The 26656-nt window shown below is 41.0% G+C and overlaps 1 protein-coding gene across 1 annotated transcript; it reads left to right on the top strand.

Annotated features, from left to right (window-relative positions):
- Positions 1 to 233: 233 nt before the first annotated feature.
- LOC309400275 (vomeronasal type-2 receptor 26-like) lies at positions 234 to 21510 on the top strand (the record flags this gene model as incomplete). Its single annotated transcript, XM_081968689.1, has 6 exons — positions 234 to 310; positions 12899 to 13190; positions 13681 to 14538; positions 18156 to 18383; positions 20130 to 20256; positions 20615 to 21510. 6 exons carry the CDS (start codon positions 234 to 236, stop codon positions 21508 to 21510), a joined length of 2478 nt encoding a protein of 825 aa, XP_081824815.1.
- Positions 21511 to 26656: the final 5146 nt, after the last annotated feature.

Raw genomic sequence — 26656 nt, 5'->3', positions numbered from 1 at the left:
CTCAATTTTAATAGTAGTAGATGCATTTTCACATTGGGTAGAACTCTGTACCATGCATTCCATTACTTCTGAATCTACAATAAGACAGTTACAGAAAATATTCACAACCCATGGAATTCCCGACACTATAGTGTCCGATAATGGGCTGCAACTAACTTCAGCCACATTCCAAGCATTTTTGGCAAATTTGGGCATAAGACAGGCACTAATCGCTCCATACCATCCAGCGAGCAATGGCGGGGCTGAACGTGCTGTATGGTCGGCCAAGGAAGAACTCAGCCGTATGGGGCAAGGCCCATGGGAACACAAGGTTAGCACTTATCTGTTAGCACAACACCATGTCCTATCTCTGAAAAAAGTCCAGCTGAATTCCTTATGGGCTGTAGGTTGTGCACAATTTTAGACCGCCTTCACCCTACATACCAATCAGACAATCCTGTAATACATAATGCCACTCGCACATTCCAACAAGGGGAAAGGGTATTTGTGAGAAACTGTGTAGGGGATCCCAAGTGGGTTCCAGGTGAGATTATACAGGTAACAGGACCATGTTCTTATAGGGTCCAGTTGGACGACGGGTGGTTATGGCGACGCCATGTAGACCAACTTCGAAGGCGCAGTTCAGACCAGAGACAGACCGTCCCGAAGACAACGGGAGGAGGAGCTTCCGGGGCAATGGCGGCCCTTCCTAGAGCTCCATGAATGATGGGGCTCCCTGGCAGGGATAGCGGGCACTTTCAGCCCCCACCGGTCATTCTGGGGGGTCTAGAGCTGGTCAGTGGCAATCCTGGCTGTCTCTGAGAACAACTGGGACCCGGGGGGAACAGCTGAGAACCGGGAGAATCAGACAGCCAGATGGACAGGAGATCGAGGATTGAGGATTGTGGATGGCAGCTAAGAGGCGAGAACGCTGAACGCTGAACTCTGAATGCTGGGGCTGGGCCGCGGCAGCCGAAAAACTGGAAAAACTGGAAGAGCGGAGGATGAGGTTTGCGTGGCTGCCAGGGCGGCCAGACAGCGGCGAGACAGCTGAGGAGCGGAGGAGTGATTCTATGAGGGGAGTGAGTGAGTCGCTGAGGAGGAGAACGAATTACATCTTGTTCGGGGGCGGCGTGTGGGCCCGACCGGCGATGGCGATGATGGCAGCAGCGGCGGAGATGGCGCTGGAACACCGGGCGCCATATTTTCTTCCACCTCTCTGACCGCGGTGAGCTGCCTATTTAGGAGACTGGGGGGGCGGAGAGGAGCTGCGGGGATCAAAGAAGCAAGCCAGGGGGGTCGCCGGAGGTTTGGGCGACCCCCAGAAGATCAACAGGCCAGGAAACTGGCCTTGGCACTTTGCCCATTCCCCCCCATCCCCCCCACCCTCATGGATTTGCGATTTGTGGTTTCTACACACTTTAAGAACTCAAGAAGCACCTTAAGAACTACCTCTGGGTCTCGATGGTGGACTGTTAGACTATTGTGGTTTGGCGATGTAGGCTTCCTCTCTCCTTTTAGTTACCTTTTACATCTATTTACATCTTGGCCTATTTACATTTATTTACTTCTTGGACCTATTGCAAAGAAAACCCTGCCATAGCCATACTCACGGACTGATTAACATCATAATGTATTCTAGGGCTGACATTCTACGACTGCGAGGGTCCCCCCTCTCGCAGATATGCCCCCCTGCCCTGGTGAGGGCCCACCTCGATGAAGGGTTTATTAACCCAGAGAGGTGGAGGAAGCGGGGGATTAGGTTTTTTTTAGCAAAATGTTTTTAAAAATTTTTAAGGGGTTCCAGGGAGGGGGGGAGGGTTATTCAACCTGGGAGTATGGATACAGCCAGGTCAACAGGTGGGATCAGGATGGAGGGGAGCGGAGTGGGGGAGGCAAGATGATACAGCATTCCTATATGGGGGATTCCGATAGCGACGGTCGTAGGGAGTGGCGGGCGCGAGGACACCAGAAGAACGCACAGTCGGTTGGGAGACCGGGGCTGTTGGACACGCCCGGTCGCTTGTACCAACCCCCGCAGTCAAGGTGGACAGGATCGGCAGAGCCTGGGCCTTAGGCTGATGTTATGTAACGCGAGGTCTGTGGTTAACAAGGCCCCCCTCATCAGGGACTTGATCTCTGAGGGGGAGCCGGACCTCGCAGGAATAACGGAAACCTGGTTGGGCCCGGAGGGGGGGTTGCCCCTCGGGGAAATGTGCCCTCCAGGTTACCGGGTATTCCATCAGCCACGGGCCCAAGGTAGGGGTGGTGGGGTAGCGATAATCATCCGGGAAGATTTGGCTCCAAGAGAATTCACTGTGTCGCAGACATCTGGTTGTGAGTCTCTGGGCGTGAAATGGGGCCCAGGGAGTCAGTTGGGTCTGTTGATAGTATACCTGGCTCCCCACCATACATCACCGGCTCTGCCTGGACTCCTCAAGCTGATCGCGGAGATGGCGATTGAGACCCCCAAGTTATTAGTGATGGGGGATTTCAATCTGCCGTCGACGGGAGAGGCATCCGAGGCAGCCCGGGAATTCATGGCTTCCATGACAGCCATGGATCTGACTCAAGTAGTTCGGGACCCCACACACGAAAGAGGCCACATACTGGATCTTGTGTTTGTCTCCGACCAGTGGACGAGTGATCTGGGAAGAGGGAATTTAGTCATCACGCCCCTGTCATGGTCAGATCACTCACTTCTCCAACTGGACTTCCCTGGCGCTACTCCCCGCCACGGGGAGGCGGAACCAGACGGTCCCAGATGGTTCCGCCCCAGGCGTCTGATGGAACCAGATAGGTTCCAGGCGGAGCTTGGGCCACCTCCTGCAGACCTGTCCCGCTCCCGGGCAGAGGACCTGGTGGCCGCGTGGAACAGTGCGGCCGCCGGAGCCTTGGACCGGGTTGCGCCTTTGCGGCCTCTCCGTTGGCAACGATCGACCCGGGCCCCCTGGTTTAACGGGGAGCTAAGGGCGATGAAACGCACAGGAGACGCCTAGAGAACAAGTGGAGATCCTCCCACTCCGAATCCGATCGAACACAGGTAAGAGCCTACTTAAGGACCTACCTTGTGGCAATAAGGGTGGCCAAACGTCAATATTGTGCCACCCTTATAGCGTCCGCAGAGAACCGCCCTGCCGCCCTGTTTCGGATGACCCACTCCCTGCTGTCGCAGGGACAGTGGGACCCCCCATTGCAGGGCAGGGCAGAGGAGTTTGGGGAATATCTGCAGGATAAAATTGATCAGATCCGGAGGGGGTGGATCCACTCCAGTACTCCAGAGGGGGCGTCCGAGGCTAGTCTTGAGATTCCACGCTGGGAGGAGTTTGACCCTGTTGTCACCAAAGATTTGGACAGGTTGCGCGGGCGACTGCGAGCCACCACATGTTTACTGGACCCGTGTCCTTCCTGGGAGGGTTCACGAGGCTTGCTACTGGGACTGGTGAACGCTTCGTTGGGTGAGGGCCTTTTACCAACCGCCTTGAAAGAGGCGGTGGTGAGACCCCTGCTCAAGAAGCCTTCTCTGGACCCAATGGAGCTAGCAAATTATTGTCCGGTCTCCAACCTTCCTTTTTTAGCGAAGGTTGTTGAGAGTGTGGTGGCTCAGCAGTTCCCGCGCCACCTGGAGGAAGATGATTATCTAGACCCGCGCCAGTCCGGCTTCCAGCCCGGTCACAGCACGGAGACGGCCTTGGTCGCGTTGGTGGATGATCTCTGGAGGGCAAAGGATGGGGGTTGTTCCTCCATCCTTGTCCTATTAGACCTCTCGGCGGCTTTCGATACCATCGACCATGGTATCCTATTGCGCAGTCTGGAGGGGTTGGGGATCGGGGGCACCGTATTGCGGTGGTTCCGCTCCTACCTCTCTGGCCGGACGCAATGTGTGTTGACAGGGGAGCAGAGGTCGACCCCGAGTCCCCTTACTTGTGGGGTCCCACAGGGGTCGATCCTCTCACCTCTCCTGTTCAACACATATATGAAACCGCTGGGCAAGATCATCTGTGGTTTTGGGGTGAGATATCATCTGTACGCTGATGACACTCAGCTGTATATTTCCACCCCAAACCACCCCAACGAGGCTGTTGAAGTGATGTCCCGTTGTCTGGAAGCCGTGCGGGTCTGGATGGGTGACAAGAGGCTCAGGCTCAACCCCTCCAAGACAGAGTGGCTGTGGCTTCCGGCACCCCGGTACAACCAGCACATTCCATCGCTGGCCATCGGGGATGAACAATTAGCCCCGGTGGAACGGGCACGCAAATTGGGCGTCCTCCTTGATGCCCGGCTGGCTATGGAAGGTCATGTGGCAGCCATGGCGAGGGGGACGTTCCACCAGGTTCGCCTGGTGCGCCAATTGCGACCCCTTTTGGACTGGGAGACCCTGCACACAGTCACTCATGCGCTGGTGACATCTCGCCTGGACTACTGTAATGCTCTCTACATGGGGCTCCCCTTGAGGTGCACCCGGAGACTGCAGTTGGTACAGAATGCAGCCGTGCGGGTAATTATGGGGAGATTGAGGTTCTCCCATATAACACCACTCCTGCGCGAGCTGCACTGGCTTCCTGTGGCCTACCGGGTGCGCTTCAAGGTGTTAGTTACCATCTTCAAAGCGCTCCATGGCATAGGGCCTAGTTACCTGCGGGATCGTGTCCTGCCCCATACATCCCTGCAGCCCATTCGCTCACACAGAGAGGGTCTCCTCCGGGTGCCATCCTCTAGAGATTGTCAGAGGGCGGTGCCCAGGAGTAGGTCCTTCTCTGTGGCGGGCCCTACCCTTTGGAATGACCTCCCCCCAGTTAGGTCAACAACCGATCTCCGCTCCTTCCGCAGTAAACTGAAGACCCACCTGTTTCGGCTAGCCGGCCTGGCATAACTCGACAACTTTTCCACCCCTAGGTCATATTTAATTGTTTATTTTAGTTTTTAAACTATTAATGTTATTGGGGTTTTAACCTTTTTCAGTATTGTAATTATTTATTTATTTTTTACCTCCTCTGTACGACACTGTGCTGACTGTTGCTTGTGTACGTCACCCCGAGTCCCTGTGGGGAGAGGGGGCGACTAATAAGTTTAAATAAATAAATAAATAAATAAATAAATAAATAAATAAATAAATAAATAAATAAACTTCAACATACACAGATACTGACTGTCCGGATGAACTGGAGCCTGGCCCAACTACAACAAGTTCCCCAAGCACGACCGCCTCATTCTCGTCGGATGACTTACCTGAGGAGGATGACGGAATGAGGCGTGCGACGTCGTCTACAGGTAGCAGCAACCTCAGTACATCCCGAGACTCGGTGCAGGGGCAGAACCTGAATGAAGTTGTGGCAGGCCCCAGGCGTTCCGGAAGGGCCCATATTAAACCTGCATACCTAAAAGACTATGTATGTTCTAACCGGGCAGAAGGAGTGTCACATATGTACGTGGCCGCCTTCCCTGTCAATCAGCCAGTGATTGGGCCAATGGAGTTTAGTTAAAGGCGGGCAGGTTTTGAAGAATTCTATTGGTTGTGGCTCTGACAGCTCGGGGTATAAAAGAGCTGTCAGAGCGACTGTTGGTGCTCATGTCTGTTAGGTTCTGAAATAAATGGTTGTACAAGCATAGAGCCTCATGTTTGCCTCAAGCGCCTGAGATAAAATAAAAACCTTTGTGCATCCTCTCCATAGTCCTCACAATTTATATAAAATTTCATATTATCAATCTAGTTTATGTATAATGTATAGACATTATTATCATTGTTAATCATTTGTTAATCAGCCGTTGGGGTCTGGATGGGGGACAACAGACTCAAACTCAACCCCTCCAAGACTGAGTGGCTGTGGCTACCGGCACCTCGGTTCAGCCAGCTGATTCCATCGCTGGCCATAAGGGGCGAACAATTGCCCCCTGTGGAATGGGCACGCAATTTGGGCGTCCTCCTTGATGCCCGGCTGTCAATGGATGACCATGTGGCAGCCGTGGCAAGGGGGGTGTTCCACCAGGTTCGCCTGGTGCGCCAATTGTGCCCCCTACTGGGCCGGGATGCCCTACGCACGGTCACTCATGCACTGGTGACGTCCCGCCTGGACTACTGCAACGCTTTCTACATGGTGCTGCCCTTGGGACGCGCCCGAAGACTGCAGTTAGTCCAGAACGCAGCCATGCGGGCTGTGATGGGGAGTACTAGGTACTCCCACATAACACCTCTCCTGCGCGAGCTGCACTGGCTGCCTGTGGTTTTTCGGGTGCGTTTCAAGGTGTTGATTACCATCTTCAAAGCGCTCCATGGCACAGGACCTAGTTACTTGCGGGATCGCATCCTCCCACACACATACCTGCGGCCAATTCGCTCTCACAGGGAGGGGCTTCTCCTGGTGCCGTCCACTAGGCAATGCCAGCGGGCGACACCAAGGAGTAGGGCCTTCTCTGTGATGGGCCCAACCCTCTGGAATGACCTCCCCCCCGACATTAGAACCACCACTGACTTCCGCTCCTTCCGACAAAAATTGAAGACTCACCTGTTCCGACTAGCAGGCCTGGCATAATTATAACTGTTACCTCCTGGTAGACATATTATTAACTGGTTATTTTAGGGGAATTGCTTTTAATTTAATTTGTGTGATATTTCTAGGGGTTTTAAATTATATTTATATATACTGTTTAACTGTACAGTTCTTTTAACTCTCTTTTTAACCTCCTCCATATTTAACTTTACCTATTTTTATATTGTGATGTATTCTTTGCATGGACTGTACACCGCCCCGAGTCCCTTTTGGGAGAGGGGGCGGTCTAGAAGCGCAGTAAATAAAATAAATAAATAAATAAATTTATTTGACTATAACTATTATTACTTCATTTTATGCATAATATTCTAAGTTTAACTAAATTTAAATTAATTTTTATTATAGCATTTCATTACATCATCCTGTATCCATCCAATAGTAGTGCAATCTTATATCTCTTGCCATTTGTAGTATTTGTGTTCTAATTGCTTTCTTGATAGATCTTGTATGGACTTCTCTTGGCAACTTGTTTTTCACTGCATATCTTGTAAAGACTCAAAACCCCTCGTCTTGTCCTTCCATCAACTTCCCTTTGACTATCACCGATGCTTCTGCCAGAATTTCTATCATTACTTCTGCCAAATTTTCATCCTTTTCTTCTTCTATATTCTGGAATCTGAGGTAAAATTCTGATCTATTGTTCTCCCATTCCAATATTCCACTCTTGTTTTTTTCAACCACGCTCAATCTACTGTCAATATTTCCATTTTTCTTATCTCTTCATCTTTTTCTTCATTTTTTTTTGAAATCTGTCCTCATATTTCTTCATTGTTTGTGAATATTCTCAATTTTTTTATCTATTCTTCCTGTTCTTTGTTCAATATTCTCCATTCTCTTTTCAATGATCTCTGTTCATGTATTTTTTTGGATTTTTCGCATAATCATCTGCCATGTCATTTCCTTTTCTTTTTCGTGCTGCAACATCATTTATATTGGTCTTTTCCTCCAGATAGTAAACAACTGCCACTATATAGAATCCAAGGCTTTTTTTATTAAGTTCCAAGCAAGTTCACTGCAATCTTTTCTCTTTAAAGTCAAGCTTTCTTTTCACTCCAGTCCAGCTACTGATAGTACCCCAGAGGAGCACCTGTATAAACAGTCTGTGCTTATCCCGCTATCATTTTCAATAAACGAGCTCAGAGACTTTGAAATGTAAATCAAGTGTTCAAAGGAAGAAAAGAAAAACAATGTTTCCAAGCCTCCAAGCCTCTAGATGGCAGTGTTACTTCTTTTCCTCTACTTTTGCTTCCCTCTTTATATTCCAAACTTAAGGAAAAAAAGAAAAATTTCTTAAAAAGAAAATGCAAAAATGCAAAAGAAAATGCAATAGAGCATTGAAAAAAGAAAAAGAAAGTCTTAATAAGTAAGTATTGAAAAAAGGGAGAAATAGAAGAGAAAAAAAACACTAGTCCAGATTGAAAAATAAGAAGCATTTGTAAAAATTCCATCAATAAAAAGATTTTTTAAAAATAAAACACTTAGTTTGACTCAGGCTCAATCTCACCGCTTAACCTCTTCTGTCTTCAATTTTAACTTTACTTTTGATCTTTTGGGGTATTCTCTTCTCTAATAGTAAAATTTATCTTACGAATTCGACACACTCTCTCTCCAGTATTTCCTTCCATTCTGGAGCTGTCCCAACCTCAGCAGCTTTGATGGCTGCTTCTCTATTGCCAGAAAAAAGGGCTTCTCCCTGATCAACCAGGGATTTTCCAATATCCCTGAGATCAGCAGGATGCGCCCTTCTCTATCACCAACTCTACAGGATGGTTTAGGTCCAAAAGGACCGTCCAGCAACAGAGATATCAATAGCGATCTTGGAGCTTCAAGATTGCAAATCAGATCATCACGACGTCAGCCCCACCTCCCAAGAATTAGACAACTTTGAGATCTCAGCTAAAAGTTAGGAATAGAGATGGCTGGCAGCAAATGAAATGTGTATTAGATTACTCCAGAGGCATACATTAGCCAAGCCTTAGGAATATGGACAGCTAAAACCAATAGAACAATTATTACTAAAATGTTTATTAGATGATATTTCTTATTATCCCACCTTGTCTTGCCTTCTCCTTTAGTGAAAATGTATAAAGTTTACTTAATCCTTGTTTCTTGGTTCTTGGCATTTTAGCCAGGAACCCCTTTCCTTGGAGTACTCCAATAAAAAACAATCAGAAAAACTGCACCTCATGTCTGACGTCCATCATTGGCTTCAACACCAGACTCAAACCCAAATTAAGAACAACAATTGTCTGGGGGACACTCAGTTGTGGGTTCCTTTCATGACCCTAATAGGTTTCTGTCTGAAATGGTACTAAACTATCTATTCATGGCCATTGATTTTCAAACTGTTGTGTCGGCAGGAGATGGAGAAAGTGTTGAGATCCCACATGAACATTGAGAAGCAACCTGATCTTGAATGTGAGCCAGCTGATCATCTAACTAGCACCCTAACCACGTGATCCTCCATGTACCATGTAGCTAGTAGAGACCTGGAGAGTTAGTTAAATGGTGATATAAGATTTAGATAAGATAAGATTAGAATAGATACCTGCTCTTTTTGGAAAGCCTAAATATATCTTAACTCACTGACTAATACAATTACTTCAGCTTATACTACCTTCTTAACTTGGGATAGCTGTGTACTGGAGTGACACAATGTCCATATTTATACAAAGCTGAAAGAGAGTTGTGGTGATCACTTTCCTCTTGTAATGATGAGAATCCCAGGCTCTAAATTGAAAACACATCAAACAATGAGACGGAAAGGAAATAAAAGGAAAAGAAAGAAAAGAAAAGGAAATCTTCCAAAAGTTATTTTGATTTTTTCATATTCTCAAACATTCTCCTGATTGCTCCAGGATCTTCAGAGCAGCAGAAGGAGCACTCTGAAAATGCTCATCTGCTCCTTATGGAACCATACGTCCACCAAGAAGGTTCAATTCCCATCCCAGAGTGTCATTTCTAATGGACACCACCTTCTGATTCCAGGATGATGTCTTCAAGAGACTGAATAATTGTTATAGTACTCCTTTTCAAAGTAGATCTCTTAGTTTGTCAAAAACTGATCATGCCAGACTAATCTTATTGCATTCTTTGAAAAAGTGACAAAATTAGTCGACCAGAGGAATCCCATCGATATAATTTACTTGGACTTCAGTAAGGCATTTAATAAGGTAGACCATAACCTACCACTAGATAAAGTAAAAGAATGTGGGTTGGACAGCATCACCACCAGATGGATTCGAAACTGGCTGAGCAACCGCTCTCAATGTGTAGTCCTCAATGGAACTGCATCTATATGGAGGGAAGTATGCAGTGGAGTACCCCAAGACTCTGTTTTAGGCCTAGTACTCTTCAACATCTTCATCAATGATTTGGATGAGGGAATAAATGGAGAACTCATCAAATTTGCAGATGACACCAAGCTGGCAGGAATAGCCAACACTCCAGAAGATAGGCTTAAGATACAGAAGGATCTTGACAAACTTGAACATTGGGCAGTATCTAAGAAAATGAAATTCAATGGTGAAAAGAGTAAGGTTCTACATTTAGGCAAGAAAAATGAAATGCACAGGTACAGTATAGGTGGTACCTTGCTCAATAGTAGTAACTGTGAGAGGGATCTTGGAATTCTAGTGGACAACCATTTAAATATGCGCCAGCAGTGTGCAGCAGCTGCCAAAAAAGCCAACACAGTTCTAGGCTACATAAAGAGGGGCAGAATCAAGATCACGTGAAACGTTAATACCACTTTATAATGCCTTGGTAAGGCCAAACGTGGAATACTACATTCAGTTTTGGTCGCCACGATGTAGAAAAGATGTGGAGACTCTAGAAAGAGTGCAGAGAAGAGCAACAAAGATGATTAGGGGACTGGAGACAAAAACATATGAAGAACGGTTGCAGGAACTGGGTATGTTTAGCTTAAGAGAAAGAAGGACTAGGGCAGACATGATAGCAGTGTTCCAATATCTCAGGGGTTGCCACAAAGAAGAGGGAGTCAAACTAATCTCCAAGGCACCTGAGGGTAGAACAAGAAGCAATGGGTAGAAACTAATCAAGGAGAGAAGCAACTTAGAACTGAGGAGAAATTTCCTAACAGTTAAAACAATTAATTGTGGTACAGCTTGCCTCCAGAAGTTGTGAATGCCCCAACATTGGAAGTTTTTAAGAAGATGTTGGATAGCCATTTGTCTGAAATGGTGTAGGGTTTCTTGCCTAGGTACTGGGTTGGACTAGAAGACCTCTGCTATTGTATTTGTATTTGTTTTCATTTTTATTTATTTATTTATTTCATATTTCTTTACTTCCCATCTCCTTCAGAGAGGGACTCTGGGTGTTGTACAATTTCATCAATAAAATTAAGCTTTAAGATTGTTTAAGATTTAAGTTTGTTTTTAAATGAAACAAAGTGTCATAAGTAAAGTATTCAGTGTGAAACAAAATTGTTGAGAAAAATGATGTATTTCCATACTCTGTCCTATAGTTGTGTTTTGTTTTCTTCTGTGCACATGAACTCTCATTCCCCCATTTGTTCTTCCAAACTTTATAAAAGCCAAAAAATATCTTCTTCAAAGTTAATAACAATGCAGCAGTATCTATTGAGATATGATAAATATGTTTCTTTCTGTTATTTCTCAAAGCATCCTTGCAAAGAATGATACTGATTAGTAATTAAAGCTACTAATTGTCCCTTCTTCTACAAATCTTAAGGGAACTCTAGCAAACTCTGTAAAAATGATGACATTGGATTAAGACATTGTGTTCCATTGATATCTCCTTAGAAAACAGACATGCATGGAGGGGATGGGGAGAATGTGTTTCATCTGTGATATTTCATTAGAAGACCAGTTCTGTTAGTCTCCTAACTTTAGATAAAATTCATTATCTTAACTTTAGACACAGTTACTGAGTTAGTTGAATGGTAACATAGGAGTTACTGTTTAATATCTGTAATGCTGTGGTTCGGATTCAGCCAGTTCTCAGCATTTGGGAGAACTGATTGTTAAGTTTCAGAGCACTTTGATTAACCGGTTGTTATTATTTGAATCCCATCACTGGTATGATGAGTACATATTACAGTGAATATGTTATATTCAGAACATTGATTTTACTTTTTTCTCCAACTATGATGTGCATTTCTCCTCCCCGCACCTGCAAACTTAGAAGTCCTCTTCCAATTGTTCATAAATATTATCAGTCTGGAGATTTAATAATTGCTGCTATTACTTATCAGGTTTTCTTTCTTACAAATGAAATCACTTTTCAAAGCCTTCCTTCTTCTGAAGTCCTTGATCAGTACTTGTAAGTATCCAGCTACTTCACCTTCTCCTCATACCACAATCTCCTCTTCCCCCACATTGCCACCTAAAGACTGTATTTTCTTTCACTTTTATGCTTAAAGGTATTAGTTTCTTGTCAGTTGGTGTGACCTGTTCCAGTGACCACATTTAGTCCTTAGTTAATTATAGACCTATCCTAATACTGATGTTGACATTTAGAAGAATATTATGTTTTAATCATAAAGTATTTGAATTTCATTCTCTTCAAGAAATTTCCTTCATTCAACAATGTCCCTTGTTGAAAAAAAAACAAGTTTGACTAATCTAAATACTTGCAGAAGCTCTCTTGGCAATCTTGAACTTTTTTGCCTTTCATTTCATCTATATATAAAAGAGAAACCCTCTAGTGCATCCTTTAGCCTATTATACATTTAGGGTGTGAAAAGTGAACTGGCTTCCTTTTCTCAGGAAATATGGATAATATTGAAATCAGATAGTGACATAGGATACTGAGGGGAGAAAACGTTTGTCTGTTTATCCTAAGCAAGTTTTAAGTCAGTTACCGATGACTGATCCACTCCCTCCTCTGGAACTTGGTCATGGCTCCATTACTCTTTCTGTGAAATAATAAAATTAGTTTTTGAACTTCCCTCCTGTCACTGGGAGGTTATGCCCTCATGTTCTTATGTTTTCATTAATATTGAGACTACTGCCTCAATATTTTCTGGTGTTTTTTTCTCAGCTCTTGCACCATTTTTGTTGCCCATCTCTGGGCTCGCTCAATCTTTTGAATACATTTTCTTAAGTGAGGTCTCCAGAAGTGAACAAAGTATTTCAAATGGGGTCAGACTAAATGCTACCTTAGCTCAATTTTAAGTAGCCACAACTAGGTCAGTGTTTCCTACTTGATACAATCTAGGGCTATTTGCTAGTGACCAAATTGCAGGTGTCCAGAACAAACCATAAGCACACATTTATATCATTATCTATGCATTTTTTATATGTATAAATTAAACATATGCATTAATTTAAAGAGCTGTCCAATATGAAATAAAAATATATTGACATAGTTTCTAACTCTCGCTGAAGGTTCATCACTCATAATTACCAGCACACTTTGGCTCTGGCATTTGTTGTAAAGGAGATCAATGAACGTTTTGGGATTTTGTCCAATGTTAGCCTTGGTTTCCATATTGCTACTCACTATACGGGGGGAATTACAACTTATCAATTAGCAATGGAATTTCTATCTACAAAGGATAAATTTATACCCAACTACAAATGCAATGACCAGACCAACACAGTAGCTGTCATTGGAGGACCCCTTATTAAAACCTGTCTCAGCATGGCAATCACTCTACGGAACTACAAATTTCCCCAGGTGAGATAAAAAATAGATCAATATGAGAGGTTCAACAGCTATTTATTATATTCAAAACTTGGGTGACAGAGATGAAACATCTGAGGCAAGTCATTTAAAATATCTTGAAAAGATTATACCTTTTTGTTTCTTGTACAAAATTGCAGATGTCATGGAAAACTAATGTTTAAGCACCCTATTTTTGAATCCCACTCCAACACAAAGATTAGTAAATAAACACACATACGTTGGTGTGTGTGTGTGTGTAATGTTGTATTTGTGCTTTAATATGTAATACAGCCCAGGTTTAAATCCCAGTAAGGGTATGGCTAGCTGATAGCTTGAAATAGATCTATACTAGTCTCCCTTTATTTATTTATCAGCACAAATACAACACAAATATAAAAAAGAGGCAACATTAAAAATATTTTTTCCAGCCTGGATGGTTTTCTGTAATGAGCCATTGGAAGAGACCCTTTACTGCTATGTTCTTTTGACTTTCTCCATTTAGATCACATATGGATCAGCTCCATTGATGAATACCGAAACAGCAATGTTTGTCAAATGGATGTTCCCAGATGAAACCCATCAATTTAAAGCAATACTACACTTATTGTTGCATTTTAGATGGACCTGGGTTGGATTAGTTTGTCTGTTTGAGGAAGATAGGGATAAGTTCATTCAAAAGAGACTTTCCATGTTTTCAGAGAGAGGAATCTGCTTTGACTTTTCAATATGTCTTCCCCAAATGATGTATGGTAGTGAAGCTGCTGAAATGATGGAAAATGCAGAAAAAATATTCAGAGTGATAATGGAGAGTACAGTCACTGCAGTCGTTTTAAGTGCTGAAATTACAGGCATGATTCTTTTGAGACTATTGATCAATTTTTTCAATTGTGATAATATTCCAAAAGAGAGACAGGCCAAAGTTTGGATCATGACAGCCCAGGTGGAATTCACCTCCTCTCTGATGCAAAGACAGTTTCACATTGATTTTCTTCACGGTGCTCTTTCCTTTGCAATTCATTCAAAGGAGCTGGCTGGATTCCAGCAATTTATGCAGAAGAGAAACCCAAACTTTGACAAAGAAGATGGTTTCATTAGGGATTTCTGGAAAGATGCATTTGAATGCTCATTCTCCAGTGATATTACAGATGAGAATGCTGAAAGGATCTGCACTGGAGAAGAGAAGCTGGAGACTCTTCCTAATTCTGTCTTTGACACCACCATCAATGGACATAGTTACAGTGTCTACAATGCAGTCTATGCTGTGGCACATGCTCTGAAGGCCATGCGCTCTGCCAAACTCAAAGGGGGACGAAAAATGAATGAGAGGAGATGGAATCTCTTCCTCCGATCACCTTGGCAGGTAATATTGGCTAATCCAAAATTTGGGGAAATCATCAAGTACCAGAATAGGAGACCAGTTTTGTGGGGTTTTTAATTTTTTTATTATTTTAACAATTAGAACACTTTATAGATAGCTTTGAAAACTATATAGAAGTCCTTGAAATTTAAATATGAAAAAAAAAATAGAAATATAATGCTTAAATATAGAGACAGTTAGAAAAATGTAATATATGTAACTGGCAAATAATAATAATAATAATAATAATAATAATAATAATAATAATAACAACAACAACAACAACAAAAACAACAGTTCCTAGGTCCTTGGTTAGGACTCAAGCTGTTAAGCTACCAACAAGCCCCAAAGGCGGTGAATCTCACCAAAGATTAACCACGCAATAATAATAATAATAGTGACAATCATTTTGAAGAAAATGAACTGTGGATATGAACTTGCAAAGAAAGGAGTGAAAATCTCGCACTTGGTGTACATGGATGATTTGAAGCTGCTTGGTAAAACAAAAGCTGAACTGAGTCTATTAATTGAAAGCACAAAAGAATTTAGCCAAGACATTGGTATGCAGTTTGGAATTGACAAATGTGCAACAATGGCAACCAAAGCAGGCAAGGTCATAGAAGATGATGGAAAAGAACTTGAGAATGAAGAAATGATAAAGGCAGTAAAACCAGAAGAAGGCTAAAGTACTTGGGGATTTTAGAGGCCTCTGACTTAATGCATAATAAAGTCAAGGAATTAACCTCAGCCAAGTACATTTGACGAATTCGTAAGATAATAAAGTCCAAACTGAGTGGAGGAAACTTCATAAAAGCCATAAATACCTGGGCTATACCTGTGATTCGATACTCTGCAGGAATAATTGACTGGACCCAGATGGAGTTGGACAATTTGGACAGAAAAACAAGGAAGCTTATGACAATGAATCATGCTTTGCACCCTAAAAGTGATGTCGACTGATTGTATCTACCAAGAGCAGAGAGTGGTCAAGGACTCCTACAAGTGAAACAGACTGTGAAAGAAGAAAAACACAGCTTGAATTATTACATCCAGAAAGTGAAGAACCAATTATTAAGGAAGTAAATAAAGGAGGCCTTTTAAAGACAACTAAGTCAAAAGCTGAATATAAGAAAGAAGTAATTGAGAAGCAAACTGAAAATTGGAAAAACAAAGCTATGCATAGCCAATACTTGAAAAGTATTGAAGGCAAAGCTGACCAAAAGCTAACTTGGAACTGGTTAAGATCAGGAGCATTGAAAAAAGAAACAGAAGGCTTTATTTTGGCAGCTCAAGAACAAGCGTTAGCCACAAACTACATGTCGGCAAAAATTCAACATGTTACTACCAACAGGAAATGTCGCCTCTGTAATGAGAAAGACAAGACAGTCGACCACTTGATCAGTGGGTGCAGCAACATTTCACAAACTGACTACCTACAACGCCATGACCGCGTTGCTAAGATCATTCACTGGAAATTGTGCCAAAAGTTTGGATTTGAGTATAGCAAAAACCACTGGGACCATCAGGTTGAGAAGCTTTTAGAGAATGAGAAAGTCAAGATCTTGTGGGACTTCAGAATCCAGACTGACAGGCACTTGGCCCACAACACACCTGACATAACAATAGTTGAAAAGAAAAAAGTATGCTTCATTGACATTGCAATACCTGGAGATGCACGAATTGAAGATAAACAGCAAGAAAAATCACAAAGTACTGGGACTTGCAAATTGAAGTTGAGCGACTGTGGAAAAAGAAATCATGTGTTGTCCCAATTGTAATTGGAGCCCTTGGAGCAATACCTAAAGGACTACCTCGCTATCTGGAAATTTCAAATTTATCAGATTTGAACATTCTGATTCTACAAAAAACCACCCTATTTGGAACAGCTTATATCCTTCGACGTTACCTTAACAGTTCCTAGGTCCTTGGTTAGGACTCGAGCTGTTGAGCTACCAACCAGCCCCAAAAGCTGTGAATCTCACCAAAGATTAACCACATAGTCATCATCATCATCATCAAACTTTTGAATATATACCACACTTTACATACACGAAGTGTCATTGACAGGTTGTACCTGCCATGAAAAATAGAGGTCAGAGGGCTATTGCAAATGCATTAAACTGTAGAACAAGAAAAACAAAGTTTGAATTATTATGTGAATCAAAGTATAGAAAAATTGCTGCAGGCTGTCAAAATGGAGAATATTATAAAAACAACAGAAACAAGGGCAGAATGTAAGGAAAATAGCTGGATGACAGTAAATAGATGGAAAACCAAAACTTTCAATGGATAGCACTTGTAAAATATTACAGGAAAAATGTGATTGCAACTTGTTAGGGGCTTGGATGGGAACTATCAAGAAAGAACCGGAAGGTTTAAAATTGGCTGCTCAAAAACAAGCACTACAAACTAATGCCATGAAAATAAAGATGCAAAAATCCATGGACAATCGAAACTTTCGACTTTGCAACGACAAAGTCGAAACTGTTTCATATTTAAATATGTGAATGCAGCAAAATTGCACAAACTGATTACAAAGCTAGACATGACCGAGTTGCTAAATTAATCCACTGGTCATTATCTAAAAATATGAGTTACCTGTATTTCAAAAGTCATGGTAGCAGAAAGTGAAAAAGGTAACAAAAATAAGATGAAAATCCTTTGGGATTCTTGAATACAGACAGATCATCATTTGGAACACAACACCCCAGATATCACAGTTGTTGAGGGCCAAAATGTACAGTTTATTGATATCGCAGTACCAAGAGATGCCAGAGTTGGAGAAAAAGAACTGAAAAAAATCACAAAATATCATGACCTGGGGATGAGAAGGTATTTGGTTGATAACTAAGATGCTGGCAGCATCCCGTATCAACCATTAGCACCAGTCAATGGTTGTTGTGACACATTTTTAAATGTTGTTGATTGAGTTTATTTTTTATTTAATGAATAAAAAAAATAAAAAAAATGAAAATATGAATACTGTTACTTTGAATAGCAAATTTGTCAATCAAGCATATCAATAAAATTTCAAGATTAATTTGTTAATTAACACCTCCGAGAATTCTCTCTTGCCTACACTTTATGTCAGAAAAGCGGATTCTCAATTTCTGAAATGCTTACTCAAAGCAAAGAGATAAAATCCCTTTCTGGATTTTATGTTGGAATTCTCATCTGATAGTTTTTCACCTGAGAGTAGAAAATGCAATTGATAAAAATATAGTTCTTTTTCAGCTAAAAATAGTACAGACAGGGGCAAAATAGAACACTTTAATGTTTTATTCAGTCTAGCTTAAATATGAAGAAATAAATTGAAATGTTCCCATTCAAAAATTCTTGTTTTTTTCTTCTTCCTCCTCCCCCTCCCCCTCCCCTTCCCCTTCCCCTTCCCCTTCCCCTTCCCCTTCCCCTTCCCCTTCCCCTTCCCCTTCCCCTTCTTCTTCTTCTTCTTCTTCTTCTTCTTCTTCTTCTTCTTCTTCTTCTTCTGCTAAAAATAGTACAGACCAAAGCAAAAATGAACAGTTTATGTGTTATTAAGTCTAGCTGAAATGTAAAGAAATAAATTGAAATGTTGCAATGTCCTTCAAAGATTCCTTATCCTTCTTCTTTTCCTTCTTCAGCTTCACCATTTCTTGCAACAAGTCTCCTTTAACAACAGTGCTGGTGAACCGGTTTCTTTTGGCCACAATGGAGAATTAGAAACTGGACTTGATATTTTCAATTGGGTCACATTTCCAAACAAGTCCTTTCTTAAAGTCCAAATTGGGAAGATTGACCCCATGGCTCCCCCAGACAAGTTCCTCACTATTTCTGACAAGGAAACCGTTTGGCCTCTCATATTTAACCAGGTGTGTCTCATTTTTCCCTTTGACTGAAATTATTAGCCACGGATTGATGCAGTAAATGATTAAATAATCACAATCACAACAACCTTTGGAGTAAGCAAGCATTTAGCAGGCCGTATGTTATTCATTGCAGGTAGTTCTCCACTTACATCAGTCCATTTAATGACCCTTTGGAATTACAATGACGCTGAAAGAAATGATGTAAAACTGTTATTCACACTTACAACCATTGCAGCTCCCCCATGGTCATGTGAACAAAATTCAGATGCTTGGAAACTGACTGGTATTTATGACAGTTTCAGTGTCCCAGAGTCATGTGATCACCTTTTGCGAGACATTGGGGAAGCCAGATTCACTTCACAACAGTGTTGCTAACTTAACAACTGCAGAGATTCACTTAATAACTGTGGTGAGGACGGTCATAAAATGGAGCAAAGTTCAACTAACAACTCAACACTGAATGAACCTGGCTGAGGCTATATTTATGGCTTCAAGGTTGCCATCGGATGGGAGTGTGGAGAAAAGAATTTGGCTTTTTTAGGAATCTACCTGCTCGGAGTTCTGCTCTCTATGGGTGCATTACTTGGAAAGCTAACATTTTCACTTAACAACAGAAATTTTGGGCCCAATTGTGGTCATACATCGAGGACTTTGCTGCCCAACTCTAGGTAGCATGCAATTGTAAAAACAAGATAAAACCATCTTAGTACAGAGGATTTATTTCTAACTGTATTTGCAAGTACTTTAGAGATGTAAATACAGTACTTTAAGATAAACAAAAAATATTTAAAAAGAATAACTTTTTAAAAAAAGGCATACATAAATTTCATGATTTCAACATTTCAGAATATTATTTTTAATAATCTCCTTGGGTGATGATAGTTGGAAGTTCCAAATATATTTACATTAAACACCTTGATTAGAGAAATTCCAATATCCACATTTATAGGTGACAGGAAACCTCTCTCATATTTTTTTGCATGAAAGAAGAAAAAAAGACAGTTCTAATTGGACTTTCAATGATTAGAAAAAAAATGAATAATCCTAGAGTAAGAGAAAACTTTGTAACAATTCTTCTACTGCTGACTAAATAAATTGGAAACTCCCCCCCTAACTTTTAGTCAAGTTTGTGTAATTTTATTTTTCCTTTTTCCCTTTTTTCTTCTTTTTCTTCTGCATTAATTTGGTAGCTTCTATTTCCCATTTAATACAAAGTTTTAATACAATTCATTAAAGAAATGGATGCATATAATTTTTCTAAAAATAAATTAAACAGTGAATTTATACAAGGAATAAAACTTGAAATTGCAACACAAATGTTTGGATTATTTTGTCAGGTTCCACCACCACTCCAAAAAAAAGGCCCTGATTGATTCATGAACCTCAGACAAAGTTCAAAAGAAAATGAGTCATTTATTAGGATAACTTATTTTTCGTAAGGTCTTTTCACAGTCAGATCTTAGCCTTATTTAACTATAGCTGAACTTAACCCCTGTTCCTCCCCTCCCCTCAGTCTGTGTAATAAATCACATTCCCCAATGAGGTGCACCCCTCCAAAGCCTGCAGCAGTAATCTGAGATCCAACTATAGTTGAAAATAAGACTGGAATGGGCTCCCCCACTTTGCTCAGAATGACAACTTTAGGAGTTGACGTATATATGAAGAGTTTGGATATGTGAAATTGATGAAAAGAACAATCTGTCAAAAATGATTTTTTTTCTGTGGAATTCTCATTTCATTTACGAGCAGGCATTACCTCTTTCTATCTGTAACAACAAGTGTCCTCTTGGCCATAGCAAGATGAAAATGGAAGGAAAATTGCCTTGCTGTTATGATTGTAAAATATGTCCAGAAGGGAAGATAGCTGATCAATTGGGTAAGCAAAGGATTATATTAAATGTATGAATGATATAATAAATGTAAATGGGGGTTTAGTTTTTTATACATAAATATTTGAATAAACATGGTGATTGAAAATATTGAGCTTCACATCATATTGAAACATTTGATTTTTTTTTAAACTTCAGTGAGCTATTTGGTGATAAAACCAATTAGTTTATTCTAACTCAGAACATCTGTACATTTGAATTATTTGTTGTTATGTTTTCTTGAAAAATTGTAAACAGTTTTTTTCCAGATATAATATTTTTGGAAATAAAGGTAATTTTGTATTGGTAATTGGAAATGAAGATACTTCAAAACAATAATGCTTCTATGAATGGTTTCTTTTTCAGACTTGGATGACTGTTTCCCATGTCCAGAGGATCAATACTCAAACAAGGATAAGGATAGTTGCCTTCCAAAAGGAATAATTTACCTAACTTATCAAGAACCCTTGGGGATTTCTTTGGCAGCAATTGCAGTCTCATTTTCTGTCATCTCAGCTGTGGTGCTCGGGATATTCATGAAGTATCAGGACACACCTATTGTTAAAGCCAATAATAGGAACCTCACTTACAGCCTTCTCATTGCTCTCCTGCTCTCTTTCCTTTGCACTTTGCTCTTCATTGGGAAACCTGACCAAGTGAAATGTCTCTTGAGACAAACTGCTTTTGGCATCATCTTCTCTGTAGCTCTTTCTTGTATATTGGGGAAAACAATGATAGTGGTCCTTGCTTTCATGGCCACCAAGCCCGGATCCAAAATGAGAAAATGGGTGGGGAAAGGACTGGCTCTCTCTATTGTCCTATCTTTGTCCCTGACACAATTCTGCATTTGTCTGGTGTGGCTCATAATTTCTCCTCCCTTCCCAGATTCTGACATGCGCTTCCTAGCTGAAGAAATGGTTCTACAATGTAACGAAGGTTCAACTACTATGTTTTATACAGTGCTTGGCTTTCTGGGGTTCTTGACTGCTGTCAGTTTCACTGTGGCCTTCCTAGCTAGAAATTTGCCTGACAGCTTTAATGAAGCCAAATTTATCACCTTCAGCATGTTGGTCTTTTGCAGTGTCTGGGTGTCATTTGTTCCTACCTATTTGAGTACCAAGGGAAAATACGTGGTGGCTGTGGAGATCTTCTCCATTTTGGCTTCAGCAGCTGGATTACTGCTCTGCATCTTTTCCCCCAAATGCTATATCATTGTTCTGAGACCTGATCTGAATAAGAAGGAGGAGCTAATGAAAAAATAAAGTTGATTTTAAGACCATACCCTTGAACGTAATCTAATTAGTTACTTTCAGGATGTAGGTTTTTTTTCTCTTCCCAATTTGAGGTTAGGCATTCTTCCTTCCATCGCCATATCAATATGGCACATAATTCTTACAAGTTCACTTCAGAACCTAGAAAAGTTCCCTTTATCTATTTTTAATGGTAGATAATGATTCTAAGCCCTAATCAGAATGGTAGGCAATAGCTAATCAAGAAGAAAATATAATATTCATGAATGTAAATATGAATGGGTTTAAATCATGGAGACCATGAGCTTCACAACGTTTCTATCAAAATAAAAAAGATATCTATTTTATATCATTGAAAAAACTACAGCATCTGTGGTATGTGTGAAAGCAAAGGTTTATCATCTTTTGGGGTGTTTTGAGAAGCAGTTAATACAAAAATTAAGGGATAACATGGCTGCCTTATTTGCCACTTAAAGCATCTCAATACTTCCCCTAATCCATCTCTTATCAGCCAGACAAGGTACAAGAGAAGCCAACTGATCAAGGTCTTGAACACGCAAAGCCCCCCAGCCTCAGGACATATTGTGGAATTTGGAGAGCCAAACTGATCCATGGTACCCTCTTCTAAAAAAAGAATGGGGTCATCAATTTAAATGTGCCTGTCCCTTTGTTGCCAATAGCTGCACCTTATCAGAAAATTTACACCAACCTTAGATTCATTGTCCAGTATGGGTTAATCAATATGCCTCCTGAACCTCAGCCTTTTAACCTCAATCCTTGGCTTATTCTACTGTTCACTAATTCAATTTTTGACTAATCTCTGTCTGGGAAGATCTTTCTTTCCCATAACTGTTGGTGGAGTGTGGGTACATTGGGTCTCTGTCTGCCATTGCTTTTAAAAGTTTAAGAGAGACTTTTTAATATTTATTTGTTGAGGTCTAATTTTTATCTACTACCACCATGTTCCACAGTTGACAGTTATCATTATGGCTAGAATAATTTCAAATTGCAGCAATAGACATGAAAACTTCTTAAACATAAAGAACCATTTCTTATATTAATCAGATAGTATTACGCAAGGAAACAGCATCCCAGCCTCAACAGTCTATGGGAACAGTCAATAATTCATGGCTTTCTTGAATTCCAAAAGGGTTGCAGCCATAAAATCTTCAGGTGATGTTGTTCCATACATGGAATAAAATATTTGGAAAGGCCTATTCTTTCATCCTGATTCACGGCATTCCCTAAGAGAAGATGCACACATCTTTTCATGGACACCCATTTTCAAACTGTTGTGTTGGTAGCATATGGAGCAAATGATGTGAGCCCAAGCGAACATGCAGCAGCAACATGAACTTGAATGTGAGCCTGCTGATCATCAAACTAGCACCCTAACCATGTGAGCATCCAATGCTCCCTGTAGCCAGTAGAGACCTAGATAGTTAGCTAAATGGTGATAGGTTATTTAGATTTAGATTAGATTCCTGCTCTTTTTGGAAAATCCAAATACATCTTAATACATTGATACTTCATCTTTTACTACCTTCTTTCAAGCTCTTGGGGCAGCTGTGTACTGGAGTGAAACAATGTCCATATTTTCACAAAGCTGAAGAAGACTTGTGGTTATCCCTTTCCTCTTGTAATGATATGAGTCCCCAGTTCAAATATTGAAAATACATCAAACAATTAGAGATAAAGGAAAGAAAAAGAAAGAAAACTGTCAAAAAGGTATTTTGATATTTGGATGTTCTCAAACATTATTTGCCCTAGGATCTTTGGGAAAATGCTCATCTGCTCTTTGGGGAACCATATGTCAAACATAATGGGCTCAGCTCCCATCTCAGAGTTTCATTTTTGATGGGCTCCATCTTCCATGTTCCAAGATGATGACCTTCTAGAACGTGAATAATTGTTATAGAACTCATTTTCAAAGTGGATCCCATATTTATTTACTTACTGGCTGATGATCTGGCATTGCCCTGGTATTTATAGATGTTGAAGCATTTGTCTGACAAGGAGTCACTGAGAAGGGCCTTTCTTCCCCCTACTCCCATGCCCATCATCCCTGCCCTCTCCCTTCCCCCTCCCATGCACTCATCTTTCAGTTCTTATCTAAATCCTTGCACTTCATAGGCCTACCGTGTGAGGGAGGCCTTGGATTTAAAGGCCCACTACACAAGGAAGCATGCTCAATCAAAGGCCTCTGTACTGCTCTAATCAGGCTCCCTCTGCTTCAAAGGCCTACTGTGTGAGGGAAGCCAAGGTCTGAGTTGGCGTGAAGGATAATCCTGGGAACATAGGCCGAAGCTGTTTCCTGCAAGAAAAGACAAACTGTGTCTTGTCTTCAGACAAACTGCTTTTGGCATCATCTTCTTTGTAGCTCTTTCTTGTATATTGGGGAAAACAATCATAGTGGTCCTTGCTTTCATGGCCACCAAGCCTGGATCCAAAATGAGAAAATGGGTGGGGAAAGGACTGGCTCTCTCTATTGTCCTATCTTGCTCCCTGTCACAGTTTTGCATTTGTCTGTTGTGGCTCATAATTTCTCCTCCCTTCCCAGATTCTGACATGCATTCTATGACTGAAGAAATTGTTCTACAATGTAACGAAGGTTCAACCACTATGTTTTATGCAGTGCTTGGCTTTCTGGGGTTCTTGACTGCTGTCAGTTTCACTGTGGCCTTCCTAGCCAGGAATTTGCCTGACAGCTTTAATGAAGCCAAATGTATCACCTTCAGCATATTGGTCCTTTGAAGTGTCTGGGTGTCATTTGTTCCCACCTATTTGAGTACCAAGGGAAAATACATGGTGGCTGTGGAGATCTTCTCCATTTTGGCTTCAGCAGCTGGATTACTGCTCTGCATATTTTTCCCCAAATGCTATATCATTCTGCTGAGACCAAATCTGAATAGGAAAAAGCAACTAATGAAAAAATGGAAGTGATTTTAACACCATACCCTTTGAAGGAAATCTAATTACTTGATTTTATGATATAAGGTTTTTTTCCCTCCAATTTGAGCTTTGGCCTGTTTCCTACGATTTCTACATCAAAAGGACGAGGTGTTTCCAAAAGTTTCCCTAACAAACTTCTCTTATTCTTAATGAAAACCACTGTCCCACCATTGTCTTCTATATTTAATTATGAGGTCACTATTATCCCTATGTCTTGGATGAAATCTAATTCTGCTCCATTGAGATTAATGCATAAAGAGAGCATTTATTAAGCTTGATGATGAAGGCAATAATTGTAAATATGCAATTCATTGTTTCATTCATCTGAGTGCATCCACTTTTTAAAATTGCATTTGTGTTTTGGGATGATCTGCAGTGATACATTTTCCTGAAATCTATTCGATTCAACTCGGCTGATTGTATTTCTAGATGGGTTCACAATATTGGGGGCAGAGCGGAGTGAGGATACTGTGGAATTCTGCCATTATGGTTATTATTATTTCATCTATAATGAAAAAATGACATAAGAGCAGCAAACATATCACACAATTCACATAATTATATATAAAACATATACGGAGGTATCGCAGTGGCTTCATAATTGGATGCCCAATTCAGCTATCCAAGCAATTATCTCTGGTAGAGCTTTGGGCAGATCTTTTAGGAACTAGAAAATGCACTTTGTGGGTAATCTTACCCAATATGTTTCATAGTTTACATTAAAGTTTGCAATACTTTACATCTTCTTTTCTCACACATATTCTAGTGTAGAATATGGTGTGTTTGTTTTTACTGATGGAGATGAGTTTTGCAGTGTAGGTTCATTGTCTGCTCCTGGCAAAATCCTGATGTACTTGAGATTCCATGGATAGGATTACGTAGACATTAAGAATAGATAACCTATTAAGACAATTAAAAGAATTGCATATTTAAAGGAGATAGCAAAGAAATAATTAATGAACAGTATGTGCAAAGGGAATCTTAGCATATTGCAAGTAAATAGAGGGAATAGACTTTTACAGAAGATGTTCCTCGGGAAAGGGAAGGCTGGGTATAAGATGAAAAAGATTCAGAATATCTTTTTCTCAATTTCGCTCAGAATAAGTTGATCTTTAGAATAGGTTTGACAGATTTTCAAGGTTTTGTCCTATTCACAAAACCAAGCAGAAGAATTTATGTCAACATGATGTCAGAATCCATCTCTTATCAGCCAGACGAGGTACAAGAGAAGTCAGCCGATCAAGGTCATGAACACATTTGGCCCCCAGCCTCAGGGCCATTTTGTGGAATTTGGAGAGCCAAACTGACACATGGTACTCTCTCCTGAAAAAGAATGGGGCACCTGAAATAAGCCTTACCCCTTGTTGCCAGTAGCTGTGCATTGTCAGAAAATTTACACCAACCTGAGATTGATTCTCCAATATGGGTGAATCAATGTGTTTCTGGAACCTCAGCTTTTTAACATTAGTCCTTGGCTTATTCGAGTGTTCACTAACTAAGTTTTTGACTAATCTCTGTCTGGGAAGATCTTTCTTTCCCATAACTGTTGCTGGAGCGTGGGTACATTGTTTAACAATTCTGTATTTCTGTATCTTCTCTTTCTACCCCTAATCCTACATGGACAAATGATATCTTATTAAGGACATCCAACAATTAATGTAATTTTAACCCAACTGTTGTATGCCTATTCCACAGCTCTCTCTGTGTATGTCTCTATCTCTTTCACACACAAACACATACGCACACAATACACAGATTTATTTGAAAGAAGACACAACCCTTGTGGCTGAAGGGTGGTTTCAATGTGCAGGAAATTTTCTTCTCTATGAACTTTCCATTCTTGATTTTCAGGACATGAAGATAGGTTCCCCCCCCCCCCCCCTTTCAGAATCAGTGAAGTGCTTTAATGGTGAAAGAATGGGCCAGTGCTATCGCCATTGTGATGGACTGTCTTCTAAAATTAAGCAAGGTTGTGGCACAAACTTCAAAGTATATCAGGAAGAGTGTAAGCATGGGGTCTTTCTGGCAAGAACAAAGAATGCATGTGTTATACTTGTAGTTTTTAGTTAGAAAGTTGATAAAAATAACAAGAATTAGACAACTTTTTAAACATTTTTTTTATTTTTAAACAAACACAAACAAACCTAAAAACCATCCTCCAGTTGCATACAGTGTGTCGATTGGTTACAAAACCTCTGTGCCTCCT

Source organism: Natrix helvetica, assembly GCF_964273705.1.
Source record: "Natrix helvetica genome assembly, chromosome: W".
NCBI lineage: Eukaryota > Metazoa > Chordata > Lepidosauria > Squamata > Natricidae > Natrix > Natrix helvetica.
The sequence above is the reverse complement of the archived record's forward strand: the minus strand, read 5'-3'. Positions and strand labels throughout refer to the sequence as shown.